The sequence below is a fragment of the Pristis pectinata genome, chromosome 16 (assembly GCF_009764475.1).
Source record: "Pristis pectinata isolate sPriPec2 chromosome 16, sPriPec2.1.pri, whole genome shotgun sequence".
Classification (NCBI taxonomy): domain Eukaryota; kingdom Metazoa; phylum Chordata; class Chondrichthyes; order Rhinopristiformes; family Pristidae; genus Pristis; species Pristis pectinata.
In genome coordinates this window covers 5673617-5696604 of record NC_067420.1, presented here as the reverse complement: position 1 = coordinate 5696604, position 22988 = coordinate 5673617, and the positions used below count along the sequence as shown (strand labels likewise).

Sequence of the window (22988 nt, the reverse complement as noted above, 5' to 3'; positions counted from 1 at the left end):
GCATGGCTTTGTGAAGGGAAGATCTTGACTCACTAGCCTGATAGGGTTCTTTGAGGAGGTGACCAGGAAGATTGATGAGGGTAGTGCAGTAGATGTGGTCTACATGGATTTTAGTAAGGCGTTTGACAAGGTTCCGCATGGTCGGCTTCTTCAGAAGGTCAGAGGCCAAGGGATCCGGGGAAGCTTGGCCGTGTGATTTCAAAATTGGCTTGCCTGTAGAAAGCAGAAGGTTGTAGTGGAGGGAGTGCATTCGGATTGGAGGGCTGTGACTAGTAGTAACCCACAGGGATTGGTTATGGGACCTCTATTTTTTGTGATATTTATTAATGACAGATGAGGGGGTGGAAGGCTGAGTTAGCAAGTTTGCAGATGACAAAGATTGGTGGTGTTGTGGATAGTGTGGAGGGCTGTCAAAGCTTGCAGAGGAATATTGATAGGATGCAGAGCTGGGCTGAGAAGTGGCAGATGGAGTTCAATCCAGAGAAGTGTGAGGTGGTACACTTTGGAAGGACAAACTCCAAAGCGGAGTACAAGGTAAATGGCAGGATCCTGGGCAGTGTAGAGGAGCAGAGGGATCTGGGGGTTCATATCCACAGATCACTGAAAGTCACCTTGCAGGTGGATAGGGTAGTTAAGAAAGCTTATGGGATGTTAGCTTTCATAAATTGGGGGATCGAGTTTAAGAGCCGCGAAGTGACGATGCAGCTTTACAAAACTCTGGTTAGACCACACTTAGAGTACTGTGTCCAGTTCTGGTCGCTTCATTATAGGAAGGATGTGGAGGTGTTGGAGAGGGTGCAGAGGAGATTTACCAGGATGCTGCCTGGATTAGAGAGTATGGATTATGAGGAGAGACTAAAGGAGCTGGGGCTGTTCTCATTGGAGAGAAGGAGGATGAGGGGAGACATGATAGAGGTATACAAGATATTGAGAGGAATAGATAGGGTGGACAGCCAGCGCCTCTTTCCCAGGGCACCAATGCTCAATACAAGAGGATATGGCTTTAAGGTAATGGGTGGGAAGTTCAAGGGTGATGTCAAAGGGAGGTTTTTCACCCAGAGAGTGGTTGGTGCATGGAATGCGCTTCCTGGGGTGGTGGTGGAGGCTGATACATTGGACAAGTTCAAGAGATTGTTAGATAAGCATATGGAGGAATTTAAGATAGAGGGATATGTGGGAGGAAGAGGTTAGATAGTCTTAGGTGTGGTTTGAAGGTCGGCACAACATGGTGGGCCGAAGGGCCTGTATTGTGCTGTATTGTTCTATGGTTCTATGGAAACAAATAAAAGAGGCTCTATAGGGGAGATGTACATTTGATGTTTCTCCTGGCTTGAGTGACTAGAACCAGGGGACCTCAAACTGAGGGGTGGGTGATTCAGGACAGAGAGAAAGAATGAGAAGTGGTTTCATTCAAGTGTACATAATCCTTATGAGGCTCAGCGAGGTAGATGCAGGGATGTTGGTTCCACTGCCTCGGGAATCTAGAACCAGAGATCATAGTCTCAAAGAAAGGCTGGCCATTCAGGACAGAATGAGAAATTTCTTCACTTGGAGGGAATGAATCCTTTGAGTTCTCTACCCAAGAAGCCAATCGAGGCTCAGTTGCTGAGAATACTCGTGAAAGAGATTGATAAGTTTGTATCTATTAAGGGAATCAAGAGAGTCTGGAGTAAGTGCAGGAAAGTGGTGCTGAGGCAGTTAGCGTAACGCTATTACAGCGCCAGCGACATGGGTTCAATTCCAGCCGCTGTCTGTAAGAAGTTTGTACATTCTCCCTGTGTCTGCGTGGGTTTCCTCCGGGTGCTCTGGTTTCCTCCCACATTCCAAAGATGTATGGGTTAGGAAGTTGTGGGCATGGTATGTTGGCGCTGGAGTGTGGCGACACTTGCGGGCTGCCCCAGAACACTCTACACAAAGATGCATTTCACTGTGTGTTTTGATGTACATGTGACTAATAAAGATATCTTATCTTATGATCTTTTTGGATGGCCTGATGGTGCTTCCATAGGAACTGGAGGTTTTTGGGTGAGAGTTCCAGACATCTGCCATAATGTGAAACATTCCATTCCTGATCTCACTCACGAACAGGCTAGTTCTCAATTTAAGATCATGTCATTATTTTTCTCTTGGTCCCCCTGAGTAGAGGAATTAATTCAATACATGCCCCATCAATCCTCGTTAATCATTTAAAGACCTTGCTTAGGTCAACCTTCAATCTCCCAAATGTATAGAAGTACAAACACTTTGTATAACTTGGCCTTGTAATTAAACCCTTAAGCCTTAGTGAAAGTAGAACATTGCTGATTCATTGGATTGTGAAGGCTTTAAACTCCTGATTAGCTGTTAGCTCTTTAATGATGTGAGAGTTTCTAAGCTCCATTCCTCTTTATCTCTCTCTAAAATGCTTGTGCTTATCCTCAGTGAGGTCTCCAACATGTGTGTGTGGGGAGGATAGGATGGGCAAGAGAACATAATTGCGTTTCCTGAACTGACCGCCCCTTGATGCCACGTGACATTCGACGGGCATTCCGGCTTTTCCGAGAACTGGGATAAACAGCTGTTGCTGACAAGGTAGTGAGCAGTTGGGACTTTAAATCGTCGGAAGCTAGAAAGTCAACTCGGCAGCATGCGTGAGATAGTGCATTTCCAGATTGGGCAATGTGGTAACCAGGTGGGGAGCAAGGTAAGTGGAGTTTGGTTTGAATGGCTGTTGGGTTTTACTTTCCAATTTTGTGCATTGGGATTGTGCTGCAGGGGTTTGTTGGACACCAGCCTTGCCCACATGACCGTTGCCCATTTGTTAACCATTGCTCAAGGAGCACATCCACCTGTGAGTCAGATGGTCATTGGCTGGAGTGCCTCAGTCCAGAGACTTGAATGCATAATCTAGGCTGACACCACAATGCCCTAGCTGTGTGTGACACTGCCTTCAAATGAGATGTTGAGCAAGCCTACAATCAGTTATAGATTATAAGGCTCCCACCTAGGTTGGTACAACACCAATATTCCATACTCTACTGAAGACAGAATGAGTTCATGGACTGTGCATGAATTATATTGATGTGGACCTGAGAGACAGGGTTATACATCTTAGCATCTTGTTAAAGTACATAAAATAAAAATAATGGTTTACACAAATGAAATGTATTTTTATTTAAATAGATGGAAAAAAATTAAATATTATAAATACTAAATCTTTTAATGTTGGAGAGCTCACTCGAAACTAATAGTGAGGTGGCTAATTTATGTATAACTGTGAACTTTGATGATCCAGTCTAAAATTTAAATGTCATGCATGGTGGTTGAAATGAGTGGCAGTGTGTGGTGAGTAGCCAGATAAGAGCAGAGATGGGTGTGGGGGATTTCTCTGAAATGCCTGTCAGCCTTGTTTACACGCTGTAGGATTGCTCCAACCTCTCAGTGCCTCCCAACCAACAGGAGTGGAACTCAGAAGTGCAAAGAGAACAGTGACTGGCCTCCACTAGTAAACGGATAGATTCACTGCTTGTTGTTTCTGACTGATAAAGGTTCCCATACAGTCCGTGCTATCCCAGCAAAGAAATGCTCTGCTACTGTCAGCCTGAGGTCAATGGACATCGAGCAGAAAACACTCCAATGACTGGACTAAATCTCTTGCACAAAGGAAGATGGTTGTGGTTGTCAGAAGTCAATCATCCCAGCCCCAGGACATCACTGCAGGAGTTGCTCAGGGCAGTGTCCTACGCCCAACCATCTTCAGCTGCTTCATCAATGACCTTTCTTTCATAAGATCAGGAGAAGGGATGTTTGTGATGATTGCACAATGTCCAATTCCATTCACAACTCTTCAGCAAATGACGCAGCTCATGGCTGCGTACAGTGAGATCCAGACAACATTCAGACACGGGCAAGTAATGTTCATGCCAGGCAATGACCATTTGCAACAAGAGATCTAACAAGCCACTCTTGACATTCAATGGCATGGCCATCACTGAGTCTTCAGCCATCAACATCCTGGAAGTCACCATCAACCAAAAACCCAACTGGACCAGCCACATGTATCTGTAGCTACCAAAGCAGGTCAAAGGCTGGGTGTCCTACAGCAATTGTCTCTTTAAAACCTTTCCATTATCTGCAAGGACTAAGTCAAAAGCTGGACGAAACCCTCCACGTGTCTGGGTGAGAGCAGGTCCAATAACACTTGAGCAACAAAACAATATTTAGGACAAGGCAGTCCGTTTGCCCAGAGCCCCATCCACCACTGTAAGCATTCGTTCCTCCACCACCAATGCACTGTGGCAGCAGTGTGTTAGTCACCTCAACTACTCTGACGGCACCTTCCAAACCCATGAGCTCTACCACCCAGGCGGCAGGAACACCACCACCTCTCTGTCCCCCTTTACGTCATGCACCATCCTGATTTCATCAACATCGGGTCTAAATCCTGCAAGTCCCTCCTCCACAGCACTGAGAGCTCCCTCACCAAAAAGACTGTGCTAGTTCGAGGAGGCCTGCTCAAGGATAGGTAATAAATGCTGGCTCTGTCAGTCCACCCACACTCTGTAAAATGAATAGAATAATTAAAATTGATTGGTATCATATTTTTGATATGCCTGTTAATTTTAACAAAGAAATTCATTTTCTCCAACAGTTCTGGGAAGTAATTACTGAAGAACATGGAATCAACTCCAAGGGGAATTACACTGGAGACTCAGACCTCCAACTTGAGAGAGTCAACGTATACTTCAACGAAGCACATGGTGAGGAAAACCACTTAGAGAAGGAGCATTGAACTTACTGCTTTAGTCGTTGCATACATATAGACTGCCATTTATTATCAATGTAGTTTTGTGGCAGACTGAAGATCTGCAAAGCTCCAAAACACATGAAAAATTGAGCAACAAACTGCAATACTAAATCTGATACAGAATTAAAATTATTTTCAGAAACAGGCACAATAGGTATTTTGAAAATATATATTCTATGGAATAGAGTCGTTCTCATTCGCCAATGGAACCAAAATTGTTGGATGACCACTGCAGTACGCTGGCCACAAGATTAAGCATTTTGGCTCTCAATCTGCTTCCCACTGTGCATAGTACAACTGTGAAACTAGCAGGGAAACTGCACAGGACAGCGGAGTGGAAAATACATATTGCACTTAACCAGTGGAGAGCGCTTCTCTGCATCTGTGATCAGGGCAGATCGTTGCCACAGTGTAGATGATGCTTTGCCCTTTCACCTACACTTGGAGTGTTTAATGGGACAGTGCAAGCGGAAGTTACTCTAACATCAATCCAGGATACACTTTGGAGACGTCAGTCCCTATAACTACCAATAACCACTCCCCTCTGTTCCCTTTTTTCCCTCATCCCACCGGCCCCGTCCCCTCCCCCACCCGCTCGATCTGCCCGTCACCCATACCGTCCTCCCTCCCAGTTCACCTCTCCTCCTCCTTCCCTTTATTCCTTTCTTTTTTAATCTTTTTATTAGTTTTCAAATTAATACAGATTAATATATAACATCAATGTTTGTACATGTAATACAAAGAGATCAGGAGAACAATCATGGCATAGATAATCATAAAGAATAAAATATAAAAAAATCTGTAGATCCAACGATCTCTTAGTAAATGAATATAATATAAAAGAAAGGAAAGAAAAAGATTTATTATCTAAATTAAAAAAAAGAGGAAAAAACCCCAAATCAGTAAGAAAAATTGTAAACAATATAAACTAAACAGAAAAATTTCAAAAAAATACAAACAAAAAAAAAAGAAAAAAAAAGACTGGACTAAAATTTCTCAGTAGAAACAGAGCAATATTATGTCGTCAACTCCGTTCCTCTAAGTTGGAAAGTTATTGAAAGGGGATCTACATCATGTGAAAATATTGAATAAAAGGACTCCAAATATCTTCAAATTTAAGTGAAGGATCGACAGTACCACTCCTAATTTTTTCCGAGTTTAAGCATGATATAGTTTGAGAGAACCATTGAAAAGTAGTAGGGGTTATTGGATCCTTCCATTTAAGCAAAATGGATCATTTGGCCATTAATGTAACAAAAGCAATCATATGGTTAGCAGAAGCAGATAAATTAAATTAAATTTTAAATTTTATTTACAGCATGGTAACAGGCCCTTCTGGCCCAATGAGTCCGCGCCGCCCATTTTTTAAACCCAACTTAACCTACCCGTACGTCTTTGCAATGTGGGAGGAAACCGGTCCTCCCGGAGGAAACCCACGCAGACACGGGAGAATGTACAAACTCCTTACAGACAGCTACAGGAATCGAACCCCAATCGCCGGGGCTGTAATAGCGTCGCGCTAACCGCTACACTACCGTGCTGCCCAGAATGGCCAGACTCTATCCTTGGTAATCCAAAAATTGCAGTGATAGGGTGAGGTTGTAAATCAATCTTCAATACATTTGAAATAATGTTAAAAATGTCTTTCCAATATTTTTCCAAAAGAGGACAGAACCAAAACATATGTGTCAAAGAAGTCACATTCGATTTACATCTATTACATATAGGATTTATATGGTGAGGAAAATGAGCTAGCTTATCTTTGGACATATGGGTCCTGTGAACTACCTTAAACTATCAACGATTGTCTGGCACACATTGAAGACGTATTAATTAAATGAAGAATTTTCTTCCAAGTCTCCGAAGGTAAAGATGTCTGGAGTTCGGTTTCTCATTCATTCTTAATTTTGTCCAGTGATTCTGGACGTATTTTCGTAATTAAATCATAGATTATTGCTATCAAGCCCTTCTGATAAGGATTAAGACCTAAAATTTTTTCCGTAGTTTCAGTTTTGTAAGGTGTCAGAAAAGAGGGTATAGTAGCTTTTAAAAATATTTCTAATCTGCAAATATCGAAAAAAGTGCGATCTAGGCAAATTGTATTTGTTAAACAATTGTTCAAAAGACGAAAAACAGTTATCAATGATTAGATCACGAAAACATACTATTCCCTTTTCCATATGGGTCAAAAGATTTCAGGACAAAAGTTGGAATCGCTTGAAATAAATATAAAAATTTTGGTAAAATATTCATCTTAACCGCATTAATTCGGCCTACCAATGATAGAGACAGTGGAGACCACTTAGTAAATAATTGTTTAACATGGTCAATTAAAGGCAATAGATTAGCTTTAAATAAGTCCTTATGTTTCTTGGTAATTTTAACACCTAAATACATAAAATAGTCAGTTACCAATCTAAAAGGTAATTGGCTATAAATTGGGGTTTGCATATTCAATGGAAAAAGTTCACTCTTATTAAGATTTAATCTATAGCCAGAAAAAACACTAAACTGATCTAATAGTGATAGTACTGCGGGGATAGATTCGTCCAGATTAGAAATATAAAGTAACAGGTCATCTGCGCAGAGAGATATCTTATGAATCTTCTATCCGCGAGTAATGCCACATACAATTGAAGAGTCCCGGAGTGCAATAGCCAGAGGTTCTAAAGCAATATCAAATAATAAAGGGCTTAATGGGCAACCTTGTCTAGTACCTCGAAAAAGCCTAAACAAAGGAGATCTTTGATTATTAGTAAGTATTGACGCCATAGGTGTATAATAAATCATTTTAATCACAGATATAAATTTAGGACTAAAATTAAATTTTTGAAGTGTAGTGAATAGATATTCCCATTCGACTCTGTCAAACGCCTTTTCAGCATCTACTGAAACAACACATTCTGGAATTTGGGATGAAGGGGTATATATAATATTCATTAATCTCCTAATATTAAAATGTAAATAACGGTTCTGAATAAATCCTGTCTGGTCTTCAGAGGTAATTTGTGGGAGAACTTTTTCCAGTCTAAAGGCCAATATTTTGGAAAATATTTTTGAATCTATATTTAATAAAGAAATAGGTCTATAAGATGCACAATCAGTGGGATCTTTATCCTTTTTAAGAATTAAAGAGATAGTTGCTTCATAGAAAGATTGTGGTAGTTTACCCACTGACAGGGCGTCTTTAAAAATTTTGGCTAACCAGGGAACAAGAATATCAGAAAAGGATTTAAAAAATTCAGCTGTATATCCGTCAGGGCCGGGTGCTTTACCCAGGTTCATTGAAAATATTACTTTCTTTATTTCTTCCTCCAAAATGGGAGCATCTAATGTACAGCGTTCATTTAAAGATAATTGGGGAATCTTCAAATCTCCTAAAAATTCATACATTAATGTAGGATCCTCAGGGGATTCTAATTGGTATAAAGAAGAATAAAATTCTTGAAAGGATTTGTTGATTTGAACATGATCTATCATGTAGGTACCATCTGGTTTACAAATTTTATAAATCTTGATGTTTAGATAAAGTAGCTTTCAATTGGTTGGCCAATAACTTACCGGATTTGACACCATGTATATAAAATTGACTTTTGTTTTTAAGTAGTAGATTTTCAATTGAAGATGTTAATAATAAACTATGTTGTAATTGGAGTTCTGTTCCCTTTTTAAAAAGCTCCAGATTCGGAGTATCAGAATACTTATTATCGATTTCTTTAATCTTGTCAGCCAATATACGTATTTCGTTATTAGTTCGTTTTTTCAAATTTAGGAAATAATTTGACCATGGATGTATGCTTTAAAAGTATCCCATATTATCCCACTAGAGATTCCTTCCGTAAAATTAGTTAAAAAGAAAAATGAAATCTTTTCTTTAATAAATTGGATGAAATCTGAGTCTTGTAATAGAGAAGGGTTAAATTGCCATTCTCTGACACCAAAGGATAGATCTGGTAATTTAATTGATAAAGTCAATGGTGCATGATCAGAAATGGCAATTGCATCATATTTACTGTCCATAGTGAGTGGAGCTAATCTAGCATCAATAAAAAAAGAATCAATCCTCAAGTAGTTATGGTAAACATGAGAAAAGAATGAAAATTCTTTATCATATGGGTGTAGAAATCTCCAAACATCTAAAATTCCAGATTCAACTAAAAAGGAATTAATAAAGACAGCGGATTTGTTTGGAAGTGCAGGATTCGACACAGATCTATCCATCGAAGGGTTTAGACAGCAATTACAATCTCCACCCATAATCACAGTGTATTCACTTAAATTAGGAAAAAATGCAAACAGATGTTTAAAAAATTCAGGGTGATCTACATTGGGTGCATAAACATTAACCATAACAGCTTTTTTATTATGAAGCAGACCAGTAATTAATAAAAATCTACCATTTGGGTCTGATATTGTCTCATGATGGACAAACGAAATTGAGGAGTCTATAAAAATAGAAACTCCTTTCACCTTTGTTTGTGAATTTGAATGGAACTGTTGACCCTTCCAAAATCTAAAAAAGCTTTGATTATCTTTCTTCCTGATGTGAGTCTCCTGAATGAAAATAATCTGAGCATTTAATCTATGAAAAACTTTAAAAATCTTCTTGCGCTTAAGCGGATTATTTAAGCTGTTAACATTCCATGAAATAAAATTAATAGTCTTATCCATTTTAACAGATTAAAAAACATATGGTATGTAAAGGGTTAATATTGGTATATCCGAGTCTACCAACAGGTAGAACTAAAAAAAATATTCAAAGAGGAAACGGATGTAACGACAATTTAGAAAAATTTGTAGTTTAGCCCAGAAAAAAAACTTAAAAACAACCCCACCCCTCTCCCCCAACAGCCCGAAAACTGGCTAATAGGCAGCCAGAAAACTACCCACTAATTGAACTAACCCCAGTTCTATTGGTGGCAGTAGTCCAAATTGAAAAATATATAAACCACCCATGTTTTGTCTAAAAATGAACAACATAATCCAAACAGAGATATCAAACTAACAACATAGTTGTGAGAATGAAACAGAGCCAAAGGGCGTTAACAGCCGACAATCAAAAATACAGTTTAATAATTATTGCAAAAAGAAAGCAAACAATCAGTCATTTTGTTAAATTCTTAATTATTATTAAAACAAAACATTAAAAGAAAAAAAGAAAGGTTTAAATCTAAAAATTAATTGGATTATAAAGCAAGTAGGTAGTAAATCAAAGGAAAAACACTGTGTCTCTTCCGCACTTCTTAGCTTCTAAAATTAAAAGCTAATTCAAAAGAAATTCCTCAGCCTCGTGGAAGGATTTAAACCATTTGCGAGATGTATCAGGTAATGAAATTCTCAACCTTGTTGGGAATAATAATGCAGGATGATAATTGCTTTGATAGAGATGAGCCATAATTGGTTTGTAGGTCAGTCTTTCTTTCATAACTTCTGGGGTGTAATCTTCAATATTCAAAACTTCCATTGTTTAAATTGAACCATTCCACGTCTACAAGAGGTACAAATCAGGAGCTCCTTGACGCTGACATAATGGAATCTCAGTATTACTGGCCGAGGTTTTTGATCTGGAGCAGGTTTAGATCTTAATGCTCTGTGAGGCCTATCCAGAATGGGCAGAACAGGGAACATTTTGGAACCAAACACATCGACCAAAAGATTAGAAAAGAATTCCATAGGGTTACCAGTCTCGGTGTTCTCTGGAAAATTGATGATTCTTAAATTTTTCCTCCTGCTGCGTCCTTCCAGGTCGATGATCCTCTGTCGTTGCTTCTGCAGGTTTTGCTTAGTCATAATTAAGGCTTTTTCAAGTGAAAGGAGTTTGGCATCTCTCTCTTTACCAGTTTGGTCGAGTTCAGCAATTAGTTGCATTTGTTTGGCATTTTCCTGGATAAGAGTATTTTGTTTGTCTTCAAAGTCTTTTAAAATGGACTTCAATTTGGCAAAGCTCCGATCGAACTTTCTATCCAGATTAGAAATGGCTTCCAAAGTAGATTGGTCTCCAATACCTTTACCATTAGCAGAGGCTTTAGATCTGGTGGTCATTTTAACAGTTAAAGATCAAGATTAAACTTGAGCCAGTATTGTAAAAGTCTTATTAAAGGGCGGTAAATGGTAGATTGAAAAGTGCCTGGACCCAAGCCAAGTCATGACACAGTCCATCGAGCGCCACCAACAGACTCTTCCCTTTATTCCATGGTCCAGTGTCCTCTCCTATCAGATTCCATCTTCTTCAGCCCTTGGCCTCTTCCACCTATCTTCTCCCAGCTTTCCCACACCCCTCCTCACCTGGATCCACCTATCACCCACCAGCTCTTGGGCCACCCCTTCCCCCCCACCTCCACCCTTTTATATCTCCCCTCTTTCTTCCCAATCCTGATGAAGGATCTCGACCCAAAACATCGACTGTCCGTTTCCCTCCATAGATGCTGCCTGACCCGCTGAGTTCCTCCAGCTTTTGGTGTGTTGCTCCAGGGTACACTTCCTCTGGGAATGTGTCATGGGGCAGTGTAGAACATGCGTCAGTCTGAATCGAATCTGTTCCGGATCCGGAAGTGTTTGATGGGATAGTGCAGAGGAGGCATTATAGTATCCAATCTATGCCTTACCTGTCCTAGGAGTATCAAAGACTTCCTCAATGTGGAGAATCATGAAATAGATGGAGTTTAATTGTATCGCACTGACATTATTCACCTTGATGAACATAGTGTACCGCGAGACTAAATCATGTACCTTTCCCTTCAGGTAACAAATATGTGCCTAGGGCAATACTGGTTGACTTGGAGCCTGGAACAATGGACAGTGTCCGAGGTAGCCACATTGGACAGCTCTTCAGACCAGATAACTTCATCTACGGTACAGCTTTAAATCATCAAAAGCAAACCAAAACACTTTGAACGGAAACATTTTCACTGTAGAAACTCATTGTTCTGAAGTCTTGGCTTTTTCTGATGTGCATTCCATCTGTTGGGTCATACAGCAATATTAGTGAGAAACTGGTCAGTTTTAAGATATCTTTATTAGTCACACGTACATCGAAACACACAGTGAAATGCATCTTTTGTGTAGAGTGTTCTGGGGGCAGCCCACAAGCGTCGCCACGCTTCCAGCGCCAACATAGCATGCCCACAACTTCCTAACCCGTACGTCTTTGGAATGTGGGAGGAAACCAGAGCACCCGGAGGGAACCCATGCAGACACGGGGAGAACATACAAACTCCTTACAGACAGTGGCTGGAATTGAACCTGAGTTGCTGGCGTTGTAATAGCATTACATTAGCTGCTACACTACATATAGATAAAGAAACAAAGAAAGAAAAAGTGTTTAAGAGTCTTATCTATTGGATACTGGTTATAAGAGTCTGATCCAGTCGATAAAAGGTAACAGAGATATACCCAGCGGACAACATGTCCGTCTGATTCAGTGAACACCAGTTTGTGGTCTGTAAGTCTTTGACTGCACACTGGACAAGACTTTGACTCTCTGTTCACCAGGCAAGACTGGACACTTAATGGTATTCAGCAGGCATTTATAACAATGGGTACAGGAACATTGGGAATTCTGCTCTGTGGATTCTCCTGATTAGCTGTGTAATCGGTAAAAAGATTTTTGTCAGGTCCATTTAAGATGCATAACTGACCCCTTTTTCTCTCCACACTGCTGTAGGAAATTCAGGTGCTGGAAACAACTGGGCCAAAGGTCATTACACAGAAGGTGCCGAGCTGGTGGAAAACGTGCTGGACGTCATGAGGCATGAGTGCGAGAGTTGCGACTGCCTCCAAGGCTTCCAGCTGATACACTCGCTGGGAGGAGGCACAGGCTCGGGCATGGGCACTCTTATTATGAGCAAAATCCGAGAGGAATACCCCGATAGAATCATGAACAGCTTCAGCGTGATGCCTTCGCCAAAGGTCTCCAACACTGTGGTTGAACCGTACAATGCCACCTTGTCCATCCACCAGCTGATAGAGAACACGGATGCGACCTTCTGCATCGACAACGAGGCCTTGTACGACATTTGTTTTCGGACCTTGAAGATGGCCACACCAACCTACAGTGACTTGAACCATCTGGTCTCCATGACAATGAGCGGTGTCACCACCTCGCTGCGTTTCCCTGGTCAACTCAACGCAGACCTGAGGAAGCTGGCGGTCAATATGATTCCATTTCCGCGCCTACATTTCTTCATGCCTGGATTTGCTCCGCTGACATCCCGTGGGAACCAGCAGTATTGCTCACTGACCGTGCCAGAGCTCACTCAGCAGATGTTCGATGCGAGGAACATGATGGCAGCCTGTGACCCACGCCACGGAAAATACATGACCGTGGCAGGGATCTTCCGAGGCAGGATGTCCACCAAGGAGGTGGATGATCAGATGTTAGCTGTCCAAACCAAGAACAGCAATCATTTTGTGGAGTGGATCCCCAATAACGTCAAAGTGGCTGTGTGTGACATCCCACCACGTGGACTCAAAATGTCTTCCACCTTCATAGGGAACAACACTGCAATCCAGGAGCTCTTCAGGCGCATCACTGAGCAGTTCTCAGCCATGTTCAGAAGGAAGGCTTTCCTCCACTGGTACATGGGAGAAGGGATGGATGAGATAGAGTTCACAGAAGCCGAATGCAACACCAACGATTTGGTGTCTGAGTACCAACAGTACCAAGATGCTACAATTGAGGGTGAAGATGAAGAGGATGAAGTGGAAGCTGACTCCACGAAAATATAAGTAATAAGGACAACCATGCTCCTCACCGTTCAATGAATGGCAGCAAAAGTAATAAACCGAACATCCAAAGTAACAATGATCTTATTCTAATTGGACAAACTAGAAAAGAACTTCACTGGCCTGGAAGCTGATTGAAATCACAAAGTGACTTACACCTTCACAGAGATTCATGATAATACATTTTACCCTTCCATCATTAGGAACTAAGTTTGAAGCATTGCTTGGAAATATTGGGTGTTTGCATACTGAACACAAACATAGGTGGCTGCCATAAATCAGTAAGGGGAAAAAATGTTATAGGTAAGCTTCCACTCTGGGGTTGTTCTTGGAATATTTTAAATAATCTAGATGGTCAAGGATAGTGGAATTGCGGGGTGTGATAAATGGTAATATTGCAAAATATTTTTTAAATGCTATGATATACATTCACAATAGGAACAGATGACTCCAGCAATATGAAGTAGATATATGAGAATGGTTGTGCAAAATATGTGTTAGAAAGAGAAAAATTTCCAAACTGAACCAAAATAGATTAAGCAAACTGTAAAGCCAAATTTGCTCCATTCATTATCCAATGCTTTTTAAAAAGGAAATCAAAAGTTTCAATTGGCAAATGTTAAAGCTTATCTGGAACAATTTGATCACACTCTAAATGTTGCACAATCTGGGTCTCACACACCACCTATCACACTTCTCTGTGACGCAAAACCAACTTAAAATAGAAAAGAAAAATGAAAATGAAATAACTGCAGATGCTGGAAATCTGAAATTAAAAAAAACAAAAATGATGCAAACACCCTGCAGGTCAGGTGTCATCTGTGGAACAAGAAACAGTTAACGTCCAGGTCCTTAAGAGAACCTCAAACAGTCTTAGACCTGAAACATTAACCATTTCTCTCTCCACAGATGCTGCCTGACTTGCTGAGTGTTGCCAGCATTTCCTGTTTTTATTTCCAGACCTCTGCCTAGAGTCTGAAGTTTACTCATCTACCACCTGAACTAGTGACTTGGATAGGCCTAGAGCAGCAACATGCCCCATGCTCAAGAGTAGGTTGAGAGGTAACCAGACAAAAATGTGCCATATTATATGTGACACTGATTATTTTGTAAAACCATTTTATTGCATCTGACAAAACATTCATTGGAAGGTTACTGAGAATAGCAGCAAAGGGACTAAAATTTGCCTGTTTTTTTAATTGCCTTGCTTGCGATATTTAATACAACCAGGCTACTGTATTTAGAAGTAGTCACAGTAATAATGCAAATAGTATGGATGGTGCCACGAGTGGGACAGTTGCTGGTGTGAGTCGTGCCAAGATTGACAATAGCAGTGCAGATTGTTGGGAGTGGTATTCTTTGTCAAATGAAAGTTAACTAGAACACCTGCACTCAGTCCGCAAGGGTGATCCTGAGCCTTCGGTCTCCCTCTTACCTGTCTCCACACTGCTCTAACAACATCCAACTAGCTTGACAAAGACAGCAACTATTCTTCCATCCCGGCAAAATACAGCCCTCAGGACTAACAATTTAACTTCACAGTTTTTTTTCTTTCATTTTCAATTTGTATCTATTTTTATCTGGTTACCATCAGTTTTTAAAATAATTATTACCTTGACAACTTTGTTCTGCATTCCAACACGGATATTCCCTTTGTTCTCTCCACAACTTGAAGCACGCTTGCTTTCTCACTTTTACAGTCCGGACAAAGGATCCTCGATCTGAAAGGCTGACTTTATTTCTCTCCCTGGGGATGCTAGCCAGCCTGATGAGTGTTTGCAGTATTTTGTTTAGGATTTCCAGCAGTTTTTTTTTGCTCCAATTATTTAAAACTTGCTCTGTTTGCTTGGATGCCTTAATGTATGCATATTAAACATGAAAAATAGTTGCACAAAGCCAACTTATAAACAACTGCAATGAGGCAGTGTCACTTTCTTAATGACTTATCGTATTCTAGCAAAACAAAAAAATTCTTGTTTTGAGTTCCTTGTATTATAGGATCTCCTACTGATTTCATCTAAGACCGAGACGGCAGGTATCTGGGTACATCACCATCTCAGCATGGGCACACATTGCAATCCTCCATTGTCATTAAACATCTTGGAACTCCCTATATAACACCTTCACTTAGTCTGTATTGATTCAAGAAATGCCACAAAGGCTTCCTGGGCAATCAGTCCCTGCCTTGTCAGCGACATCCACATTCAAAGACTGGCTGCCATGGATATTTTTCAATTCCATTATATCAAAAAGCAAACTAATAATCCCCATAAGATGTAAAAACATTTTGCCTTCTTAAAATGAAACATGCAGGACACCCAGATTCAGACATTATGGGGCTACATAGACTTCATAAATCCGGGATATCTCCAGACTAAGTGTGTAATCACTCCCAAACAGTTCTTGTGCTCTCTCACTGGAAAGTACAAGTTGTCAATAGAATTTGAAGAATTGGTCTCAATTCTCCCCATTCCCAACAAAAACTCTCGTACACTCCAAGTTCCCCCATGCCATATACAGCTCTCCCCACCCCCGCTACTCTCATTAGCAATTTTAAAATTTTCAGCATTTTATATTTTGGTGGAAAATTATGGCTTAATTGTAGCTAATGCTTTAGACAATTTGAGATGAAGCATGCCTTCAAGGGAAAACTACACAGGCACATGATAAAGGAACAGAAGGATGTGCAGATGGTGCTGATCAATGTAGAAGGGAGTTCATTTAAAACATTGACATACTTGCTATGGTTGGCTTGTGCTGTAAATTCTGTGCAATATGTATCTGAAAAACGTTTAAACCATTTATGCTATTATATAAGTTGCTGAGTGTTACAATGGGAGATTCGTTTACTCTTATATTAAACATGATTTTTCTAATATCAATAAATGAGCATCTCTCATCTTTGTTTTAAAATAATATGCAATCAAAGGCTGAACTAAATAATGAAGCACATATTCCATTGGTGGATCATTGATAGGGTGGTGGTTGTGTTAATGGACACAAATGGACAATAATGCAAACCCCTAAGAAACCAGAATAAACACAAATCCACGGCAAAGCATGTTTGTGAGATGCTCATTTTTAAAAAATAGATTGAAAATAAGAAAGAAGGTTCAATTAAAATGATCACCAAAGCTATTACAAAGACCCAGGTGGCAAACCTCTATCCTTAACAAGGCTTGGTCAACTGCAACTCAGTTTCACACCAATGCGATTGATGCTTAACTGGTGACAAAAGCCAGCTCGCAAGCTACTCAGTCACAACAATCCACCAGTGGTTCCAGAGGCCCATCACCTACTTTAAAGTGAACAGGAGGCCATTTGGCTCCTTATTCATGATGCATCTTTTACCTCACTACCACATTCAGGAATTTCCTTTACTATCCCAAAATCTACCAACCTCAACAGCCCTCTTGGACTGGTGATGCCAAGGATCCACTACCCCCTTGGTGAAGGAATCTCCCGAACCCAATCTGAATGGCTAGCTTCATATTTTGAGACTGACCCCTGGTTTTCCCTGGATGTGATATCCGGACCATCACTATTGCATCAATTCAGCAAAAATATACAAAAATCACTTCTCATTCATTTAAACTGGAGTTTATGCCAACTCTGGTTAAATCTACCCTCACAGGACAATCTCTCCCATTTCAGTTCACTCTACCACAAGCATCTTGTCTTAGGTCAGGAAACCAGATGAGTGTACAATACTCCAGATGTGGTCCCACCTGGGCATGATATAAATAGAGCAAGGCGTCTCTACTCTTGTATTTAAATCTTCTTGGAAAAGGGTGACCCTTGCCAGCAATATAAATTGGGCTTAAAACTCGATGACCACAAACGAGAACCTTGTACAAGTTGACTTTGCAGAAGATGCCATTGTAAATGTCAAATGTGCAAAATCAAAGCTCTTAGGAACAGACTTTGTCAAGGTCAACAGATGGCCATTTAATCGTAGAGGTATCTACACCAAGGAGCAATATATATGCCAGGACAATACCCATCAACTGTGGCTGGAAACACATGCTGCTCTTTCAGACAAGCAATAGCAAGGTTAAGCCATCTTGTGTGGCATCCCCTTTACTTATGAGCCAATGAAAGGGAAAAAATAGGATTTGGCTACTTAATAGCAACCCACCCCCCCCACAAAGTTAATTTCAGTTTTAAGAACAGTTATTGTCCCAGCATCTGCAAGCCCTTACGGTTGGTAAGAACTATTAATCTGTGTGAGATAAAGGCACTTCCCAGTTTTACAAATGAATTACCTAGATCTAAACTTCTGAATTTTTGGTTCATCCAGAAGTCACGGTTTATATCTAATTTCTCAGATCCTTTTGGTTTGAAAACACCCAAAATCACTTCTCAATGACTCAAGAAATACATTCCAAGTTTCTCTTACAAATCCTCAATTTGTAAGAGCCCCAGTATCATTCTGGTGAAATATGCTGGAATTATTTCCAGTTTTTTAAAATCCTTCCAGGAAGTCTAATTAAGGCTCTGCACAATGTAACACTCAATTAGGCTTCTTTCAAGCAGTCTCTTATCTGTCCACTACATTTTAAACAAAGGCTCAAATTAATTGAATGCCCAATATTGATGGCATATGTCTCTAGGTCATGAGCTAGGTATTATTGCAAAAACTGTTGAAGTCAGTTTAATGTTCACCAAGTGATTCTATAGTGATCCCCAAGAATTAGACCCAGCAATGAATGAGATGATGCAAGACTTGGAAACTATGCACCAAATGCCATTGGATTATAACCAGAAGCGTACCTCAATCCGAGAGGTGTGAATTCAGTACACCTTCCATGAAATGACAAACAGAAATGCATTCAATTAATTATGACAAACGAGTCCTGTGCAAGACTTCAACTCAATTTTATGCAACCTTGATTAAATTAGCCTTTAGTGTGGCCTCAGGGCCACTGCCTCTCAAAATGTCGCTTTTGTTTACTTTGTAGCGACTCACCGTCTGAGCAAGCAAAGCGGCTCAGAGGTCGGGTCGCGCGTCGTCAGAGCGGCGAGGCCCAAGGTGGCGTTGGGCCTTCGTCTAAAGGTTTGATGACGTAGCGTATACGTCATTTCTGTTTTCAGTGGGCGGGAACAGTCTCTCTTAAAAGGCCCGTGCAAGGCGGGAAAATAAACCAGTTCTTGTTCTGAAACCCATCGACTAGTGTCTTGTTTTCACATCGCAGTAGCAGCCGCTACAACTTGCTGTGTTGCATCAGGACTCTGCAATCACACTTTTAAAGTTTATTACTTTGAATATCAGAAAGTCTCTTTTAGCATTTGCTGAACATTTAGGCACGATGGAAAATTCCCTCCTGATGAGGTCCCAATAGGTTGCCTTGAAAACCGCTAGTTTCCAAACAGTGTAACCACAGGGAATCTTTTTACTAGGTTAACAGACTGATTAAAATGGCAGCTACAGGCAATCTCCAGCTCCCATATAGATTCACACCCAGCAATGAATGATGAAAGATTTGAAAACTATGCACCAAATGCCATTGGTTTATAACCATTTAATTTCACAAAAAGGACCTGGAAGCTGCCCTCTTGCGTCATGTCCACAGACTGATACAAGAAGCAATGTCAAATGCTGATTTCACTATCAACTAAAAATGAACACGCTGACTAAAATCAGCCACTTTAGATGCCCCATTTGGTATCCCATTGCCCCAATTTGAATATAGTCCTAGCCAATAATGCAATACAAAAATTGGACAGCATCTTTCCACTTGTGCTAAAAGATTGTGTGGAATATTGAGAAACAAATGACATTAGATTTTACAATCAAAATGCCCCAACACATCTGCCAGCTCACTCAATACATATACTCAAGAAAAATAAATTCCATGATCCATTAAAGAACAAGTGTTTAAATAATATCTGTATTTTGAATCAGCATTTGGTCAGTTTTGCAGAGTCTCCAATGCATTCAACGTTCCAACAATAAGGATGCTAGGTTGCCAGAGTTCTCATCTTTAAACTTTCAAGTCTTTATAGGCTCCTCAGATCCTAGAGAAAATCAAATTAATAGGATGTAATAAATAGTACAGTATTTCCAAATTCTTTCAAAGTTCTGATCAATTTCACATCAGTTAGGCAATAGTTAAAAGTGCTGCAAGGCTGAAAGTCCCATTAGGAAAGACTAATCATACTTTAATGGAATTTTATATAAAATATTTCGAGAGGATTAGATCAATTTAAAAATCACAGTTTTAAATCTAAGCCAAGCAAACCATGAAGGCATGAGTTACAAGTTGGTCATGGTGGATTGGAAAACAACATTAATGTGTATGGCAGCATCAAGCAATGGCTAACTTATGAAGAATGAATGCAAGGCTTACAACACATACATAGCCCTTTAAAGGCACTAAAACTTAACTGGATCAGGGGGTCTGTCAACTCATGGAACAGGGACTGCCAGCCACAGCAGCGGCCGATACTCATTGCACCAGCCAAGGTGGAGCCCTGCACCTCAGCACTGAGCAGACACATAGCTTGCCCACCACCACCCCTCACAAGCAGCCTCTCCACACTACACTGTGGATTGCTCACTGCTAGATTCCGAGTTCCCAACACAGCAGCACTGCCAGAGATGCATCTCTCTCTCTAAAATGCTGCAATGACCCCTTTTAGCACCAGTTTTGTTCCTGAGAATGCATCTGAGTGCTAAGGAGCAGAGTCAATGTGGATTTAGGAAAACAAACTAGAGTATTTTTTCCCCCCAGGTTGCAACTTGCAGAGTAGACAAAGTGGGGAGGATGGAAAAACAGTGGACATGGTGTTGTGGGACTTTAAGGCCTGTAATAAGGTGCCACACAAGCTGTTATTAAATGAAATTAGCAAGTGGAATTGGGTGCAATATGTCATCTCCGATTGGGTATCGGTGAGTAAAAATAAATGCTCAATTACAGTCTGGGAGGCTGCGACTATAGTGGGTGTCACTGGGATCTATAGTGGGGCCTCAGCCATCCACCTCTATGTTGTTTCGTTGGTAGTGGGGGCCGAGTAGAAACCGCCGATGATAGTAAACTGGGTTGTGTTGCGAATTGCAGAAAGGATACAGGGGAGCTGGAGGACATATGGACAGGCAAAGTGAACCAGGGAAGATATAGCAGGTGGAATACATGGAAAAGTATGAGATCACCTATTTTCGTAGAAAACAGATAGAAGAGTGGAGCTCAGAGTACTTACACATTACTCTTTTGGCTTGTTGATTCTTACATTTACATCTCCTACTTTCTTAGCCTCTGCTTGGTACTGGGGTTTCAGAGCAGCCCGCACTGCTCGTGCACAAATCTGAGAATAGCGAATGTAACTGGAAGAGAATAAAGAGAAAAAAAAAAATCAGGGCATTTCTTTGGGTCTTGGCTCAAATATAACCAATGGGCCAGCCATGGAACTGGCAAGTCCAACAAAAACCTGTGTGTTAATTAAGCTGAGGCTACCAAAAGGAAAATGGGGCTTCCAAGGTTTTATTTGTTTTATCTGCAGGTTTTATCTGATCACTTATTCATCTTGCACTACTTATATACAAAAAGGGCCAGCACTCAACTGGATAGAGTTTTATACAAAGATCAAAAGGCATTCAATCTGAATTATGCTCAAGAGTAACAATTTCTTACTGCAATTATATATGGCCTTGGTGAGGCTGCACCATGTACGGAATGATCTGACTGACTGGACGGCATGCAAACAAAAGCTTTCCACTGTATTTCTGTGCTAGTAGGAATAACAAACCAATAGCTCCAGTAGTGTCAGAGACACAAGAGGCTCTGCAGATGCTGGAATCTGGAGCAACACATGAAATGCTGGAGGAACTCAGCAGGTCAGGCAGCATCTATGGAAGGAAATAAACTGTCGATGTTTTGGGTCGAGACCCTTCATCAGGGCTAGAAAGGGAGAGGGCAGAAGCCAGAAAGCTGATAGGATGCAGGGAGGATACTTCTCTTGGCTGAGGAACGCAGAACCAGGAGTCACAATTTCAGAATAAAAAGTAGGCCATTTAGTTCTGAGATGGGGAGAAGTCACTTCACCAAAGGGCAAATGTGTGTTGCTCCAGATTCCAGCATCTGCAGTCTTGTCTCTCTAACCTTTGGAACTCTCTGTCCCAGAGGGCTGTTACAGCAGTTCTGGACATGAAGAGAACCAAGGGATGTGGGAACAGTGGTGAGGAAACTGATGAGTGGCAGAACCGGCTCACAGGGACCAAGCGGCCGACTCCAGCTCCTGGTAAGCTTGTTAGAAAGACAAACATTGCAGATAAGGGCACTGCACCCACCTCCACCCAAAGGCACTGCACCCACCTTCCCCCCACCCCACACCCATCCAAGGGCACTGCGCCCACCTTCCCCCCCCCCACCCACCCAAGGGCACTGCACCAACCTCCACCCAAGGGCGCTGCACCCACCCTCCCCCCACCCCACACCCACCCTCCCCCCACCCCACACCCACCCTCCCCCCACCCCACACCCACCCAAGGGCACTGCGCCCACCTTTCCCCCACCCCACACCCATCCAAGGGCACTGCACCCACCTTCCCCCCCCACACCCACCGCCACCCAAGGGCGCTGCACCCACCCTCCCCCCACCCCACACCCACCCAAGGGCACTGCACCCACCTTTCCCCCACCCCACACCCATCCAAAGGCACTGCACCCACCTTCCCCCCCCCACACCCACCCAAGGGCACTGTACCCACCGCCACCCAAGGGTGCTGCACCCACCTTCCCCCCCTACCCACCCACAGGCACTGCACCCACCTTCCCCCCCCCCACACCCACCCAAGGGCGCTGCACCCACCTTTCTCCCCCCCCACCCAAGGGCACTGCACCCACCTTCCCCCCCCCCAAGGGCGCTGCACCCACCTTCCCCCCCCCACAAGGGCACTGCACCCACCTTCCCCACCCACCCCCCCAAGGGCGCTGCGCCCTGCTCCACAGCTCAGACGCTCCCGGGACGGCCGGCAACGCCGTAACCTCCAGCCGGGGCGTCAAGGTGGAAGCAAACGGCGCCCCACAGGCCCAGTCGCGAAAGCAGCAAGGGACGGCCCCGGCCAGCCCTGCACCCCCGGCCCCACCCGAGCACCCGAGCACCCGAGCCCCCGGCCCCACCTGAGCCCCGCCTGCCTCCAATACGCCACCATTTTCGCTCCGCTCTCCGCGCCTCAGCCCCGCAGTGAAGATGGCGGCAGACAGAGGGCGGCCGGCAACACTCAGCCAATCAGCGGCAGATCAGCATGTAGACCAATGGAAAACCAACTACGGTCACCAAGTGACCAATCACAACGCAGTACTTACAGAGGAACGGCCAATCAACTTTCTTGTAAGTGCAGAGCATGCGCAGCGTGCGATAAATAAACCAATCACAGAGCAGCATTGGAGGAAATCTACCAATCAGGATATTGGGCTCTGCGCAGAACCTGGAAAGGAAGGCGATGTCAACGCGACCCCTGCCAGTGCAGCTGGTGCCA

The 22988-nt window shown here is 42.1% G+C and overlaps 2 protein-coding genes across 2 annotated transcripts; one reads left to right on the top strand and one right to left on the bottom strand.

Moving 5' to 3' along the window:
• Nucleotides 1-2529: 2529 nt before the first annotated feature.
• tubb1 (tubulin, beta 1 class VI) lies at nt 2530-19234 on the top strand. Its single transcript, XM_052031528.1, has 4 exons — nt 2530-2683; nt 4631-4739; nt 11528-11638; nt 12450-19234. The coding sequence occupies exons 1-4, from the start codon at nt 2627-2629 to the stop codon at nt 13511-13513; spliced, it is 1341 nt and encodes a 446-aa protein (XP_051887488.1). The 5' UTR covers nt 2530-2626; the 3' UTR covers nt 13514-19234.
• A 148-nt stretch (nt 19235-19382) lies between these two features.
• atp5f1e (ATP synthase F1 subunit epsilon) lies at nt 19383-22753 on the bottom strand. The gene is made up of 3 exons (XM_052031529.1): nt 22630-22753; nt 20711-20834; nt 19383-19528 (listed from the first exon to the last, which is right to left on the bottom strand). Exons 1-2 carry the CDS (start codon nt 22659-22661, stop codon nt 20714-20716), a joined length of 153 nt encoding a protein of 50 aa, XP_051887489.1. The 5' UTR covers nt 22662-22753; the 3' UTR covers nt 19383-19528; nt 20711-20713.
• Between the last annotated feature and the right edge of the window lie 235 nt (nt 22754-22988).

Excerpts from the sequence above, each read along its gene's own strand:
- tubb1 (XM_052031528.1), top strand. The coding sequence starts at position 2,627 with ATGCGTGAGATAGTGCATTTCCAGATTGGGCAATGTGGTAACCAGGTG. Across the intron at positions 4,740-11,527 it reads ATACTTCAACGAAGCACATG|GTAACAAATATGTGCCTAGG; the intron begins GTGAGGAAAACC and ends CTTTCCCTTCAG. Across the intron at positions 11,639-12,449 it reads ACCAGATAACTTCATCTACG|GAAATTCAGGTGCTGGAAAC; the intron begins GTACAGCTTTAA and ends ACACTGCTGTAG.
- atp5f1e (XM_052031529.1), bottom strand. The coding sequence starts at position 22,661 with ATGGTGGCGTATTGGAGGCAGGCGGGGCTCAG. Across the intron at positions 20,835-22,629 it reads TGGAGGCAGGCGGGGCTCAG|TTACATTCGCTATTCTCAGA; the intron begins GTGGGGCCGGGG and ends ATTCTCTTCCAG.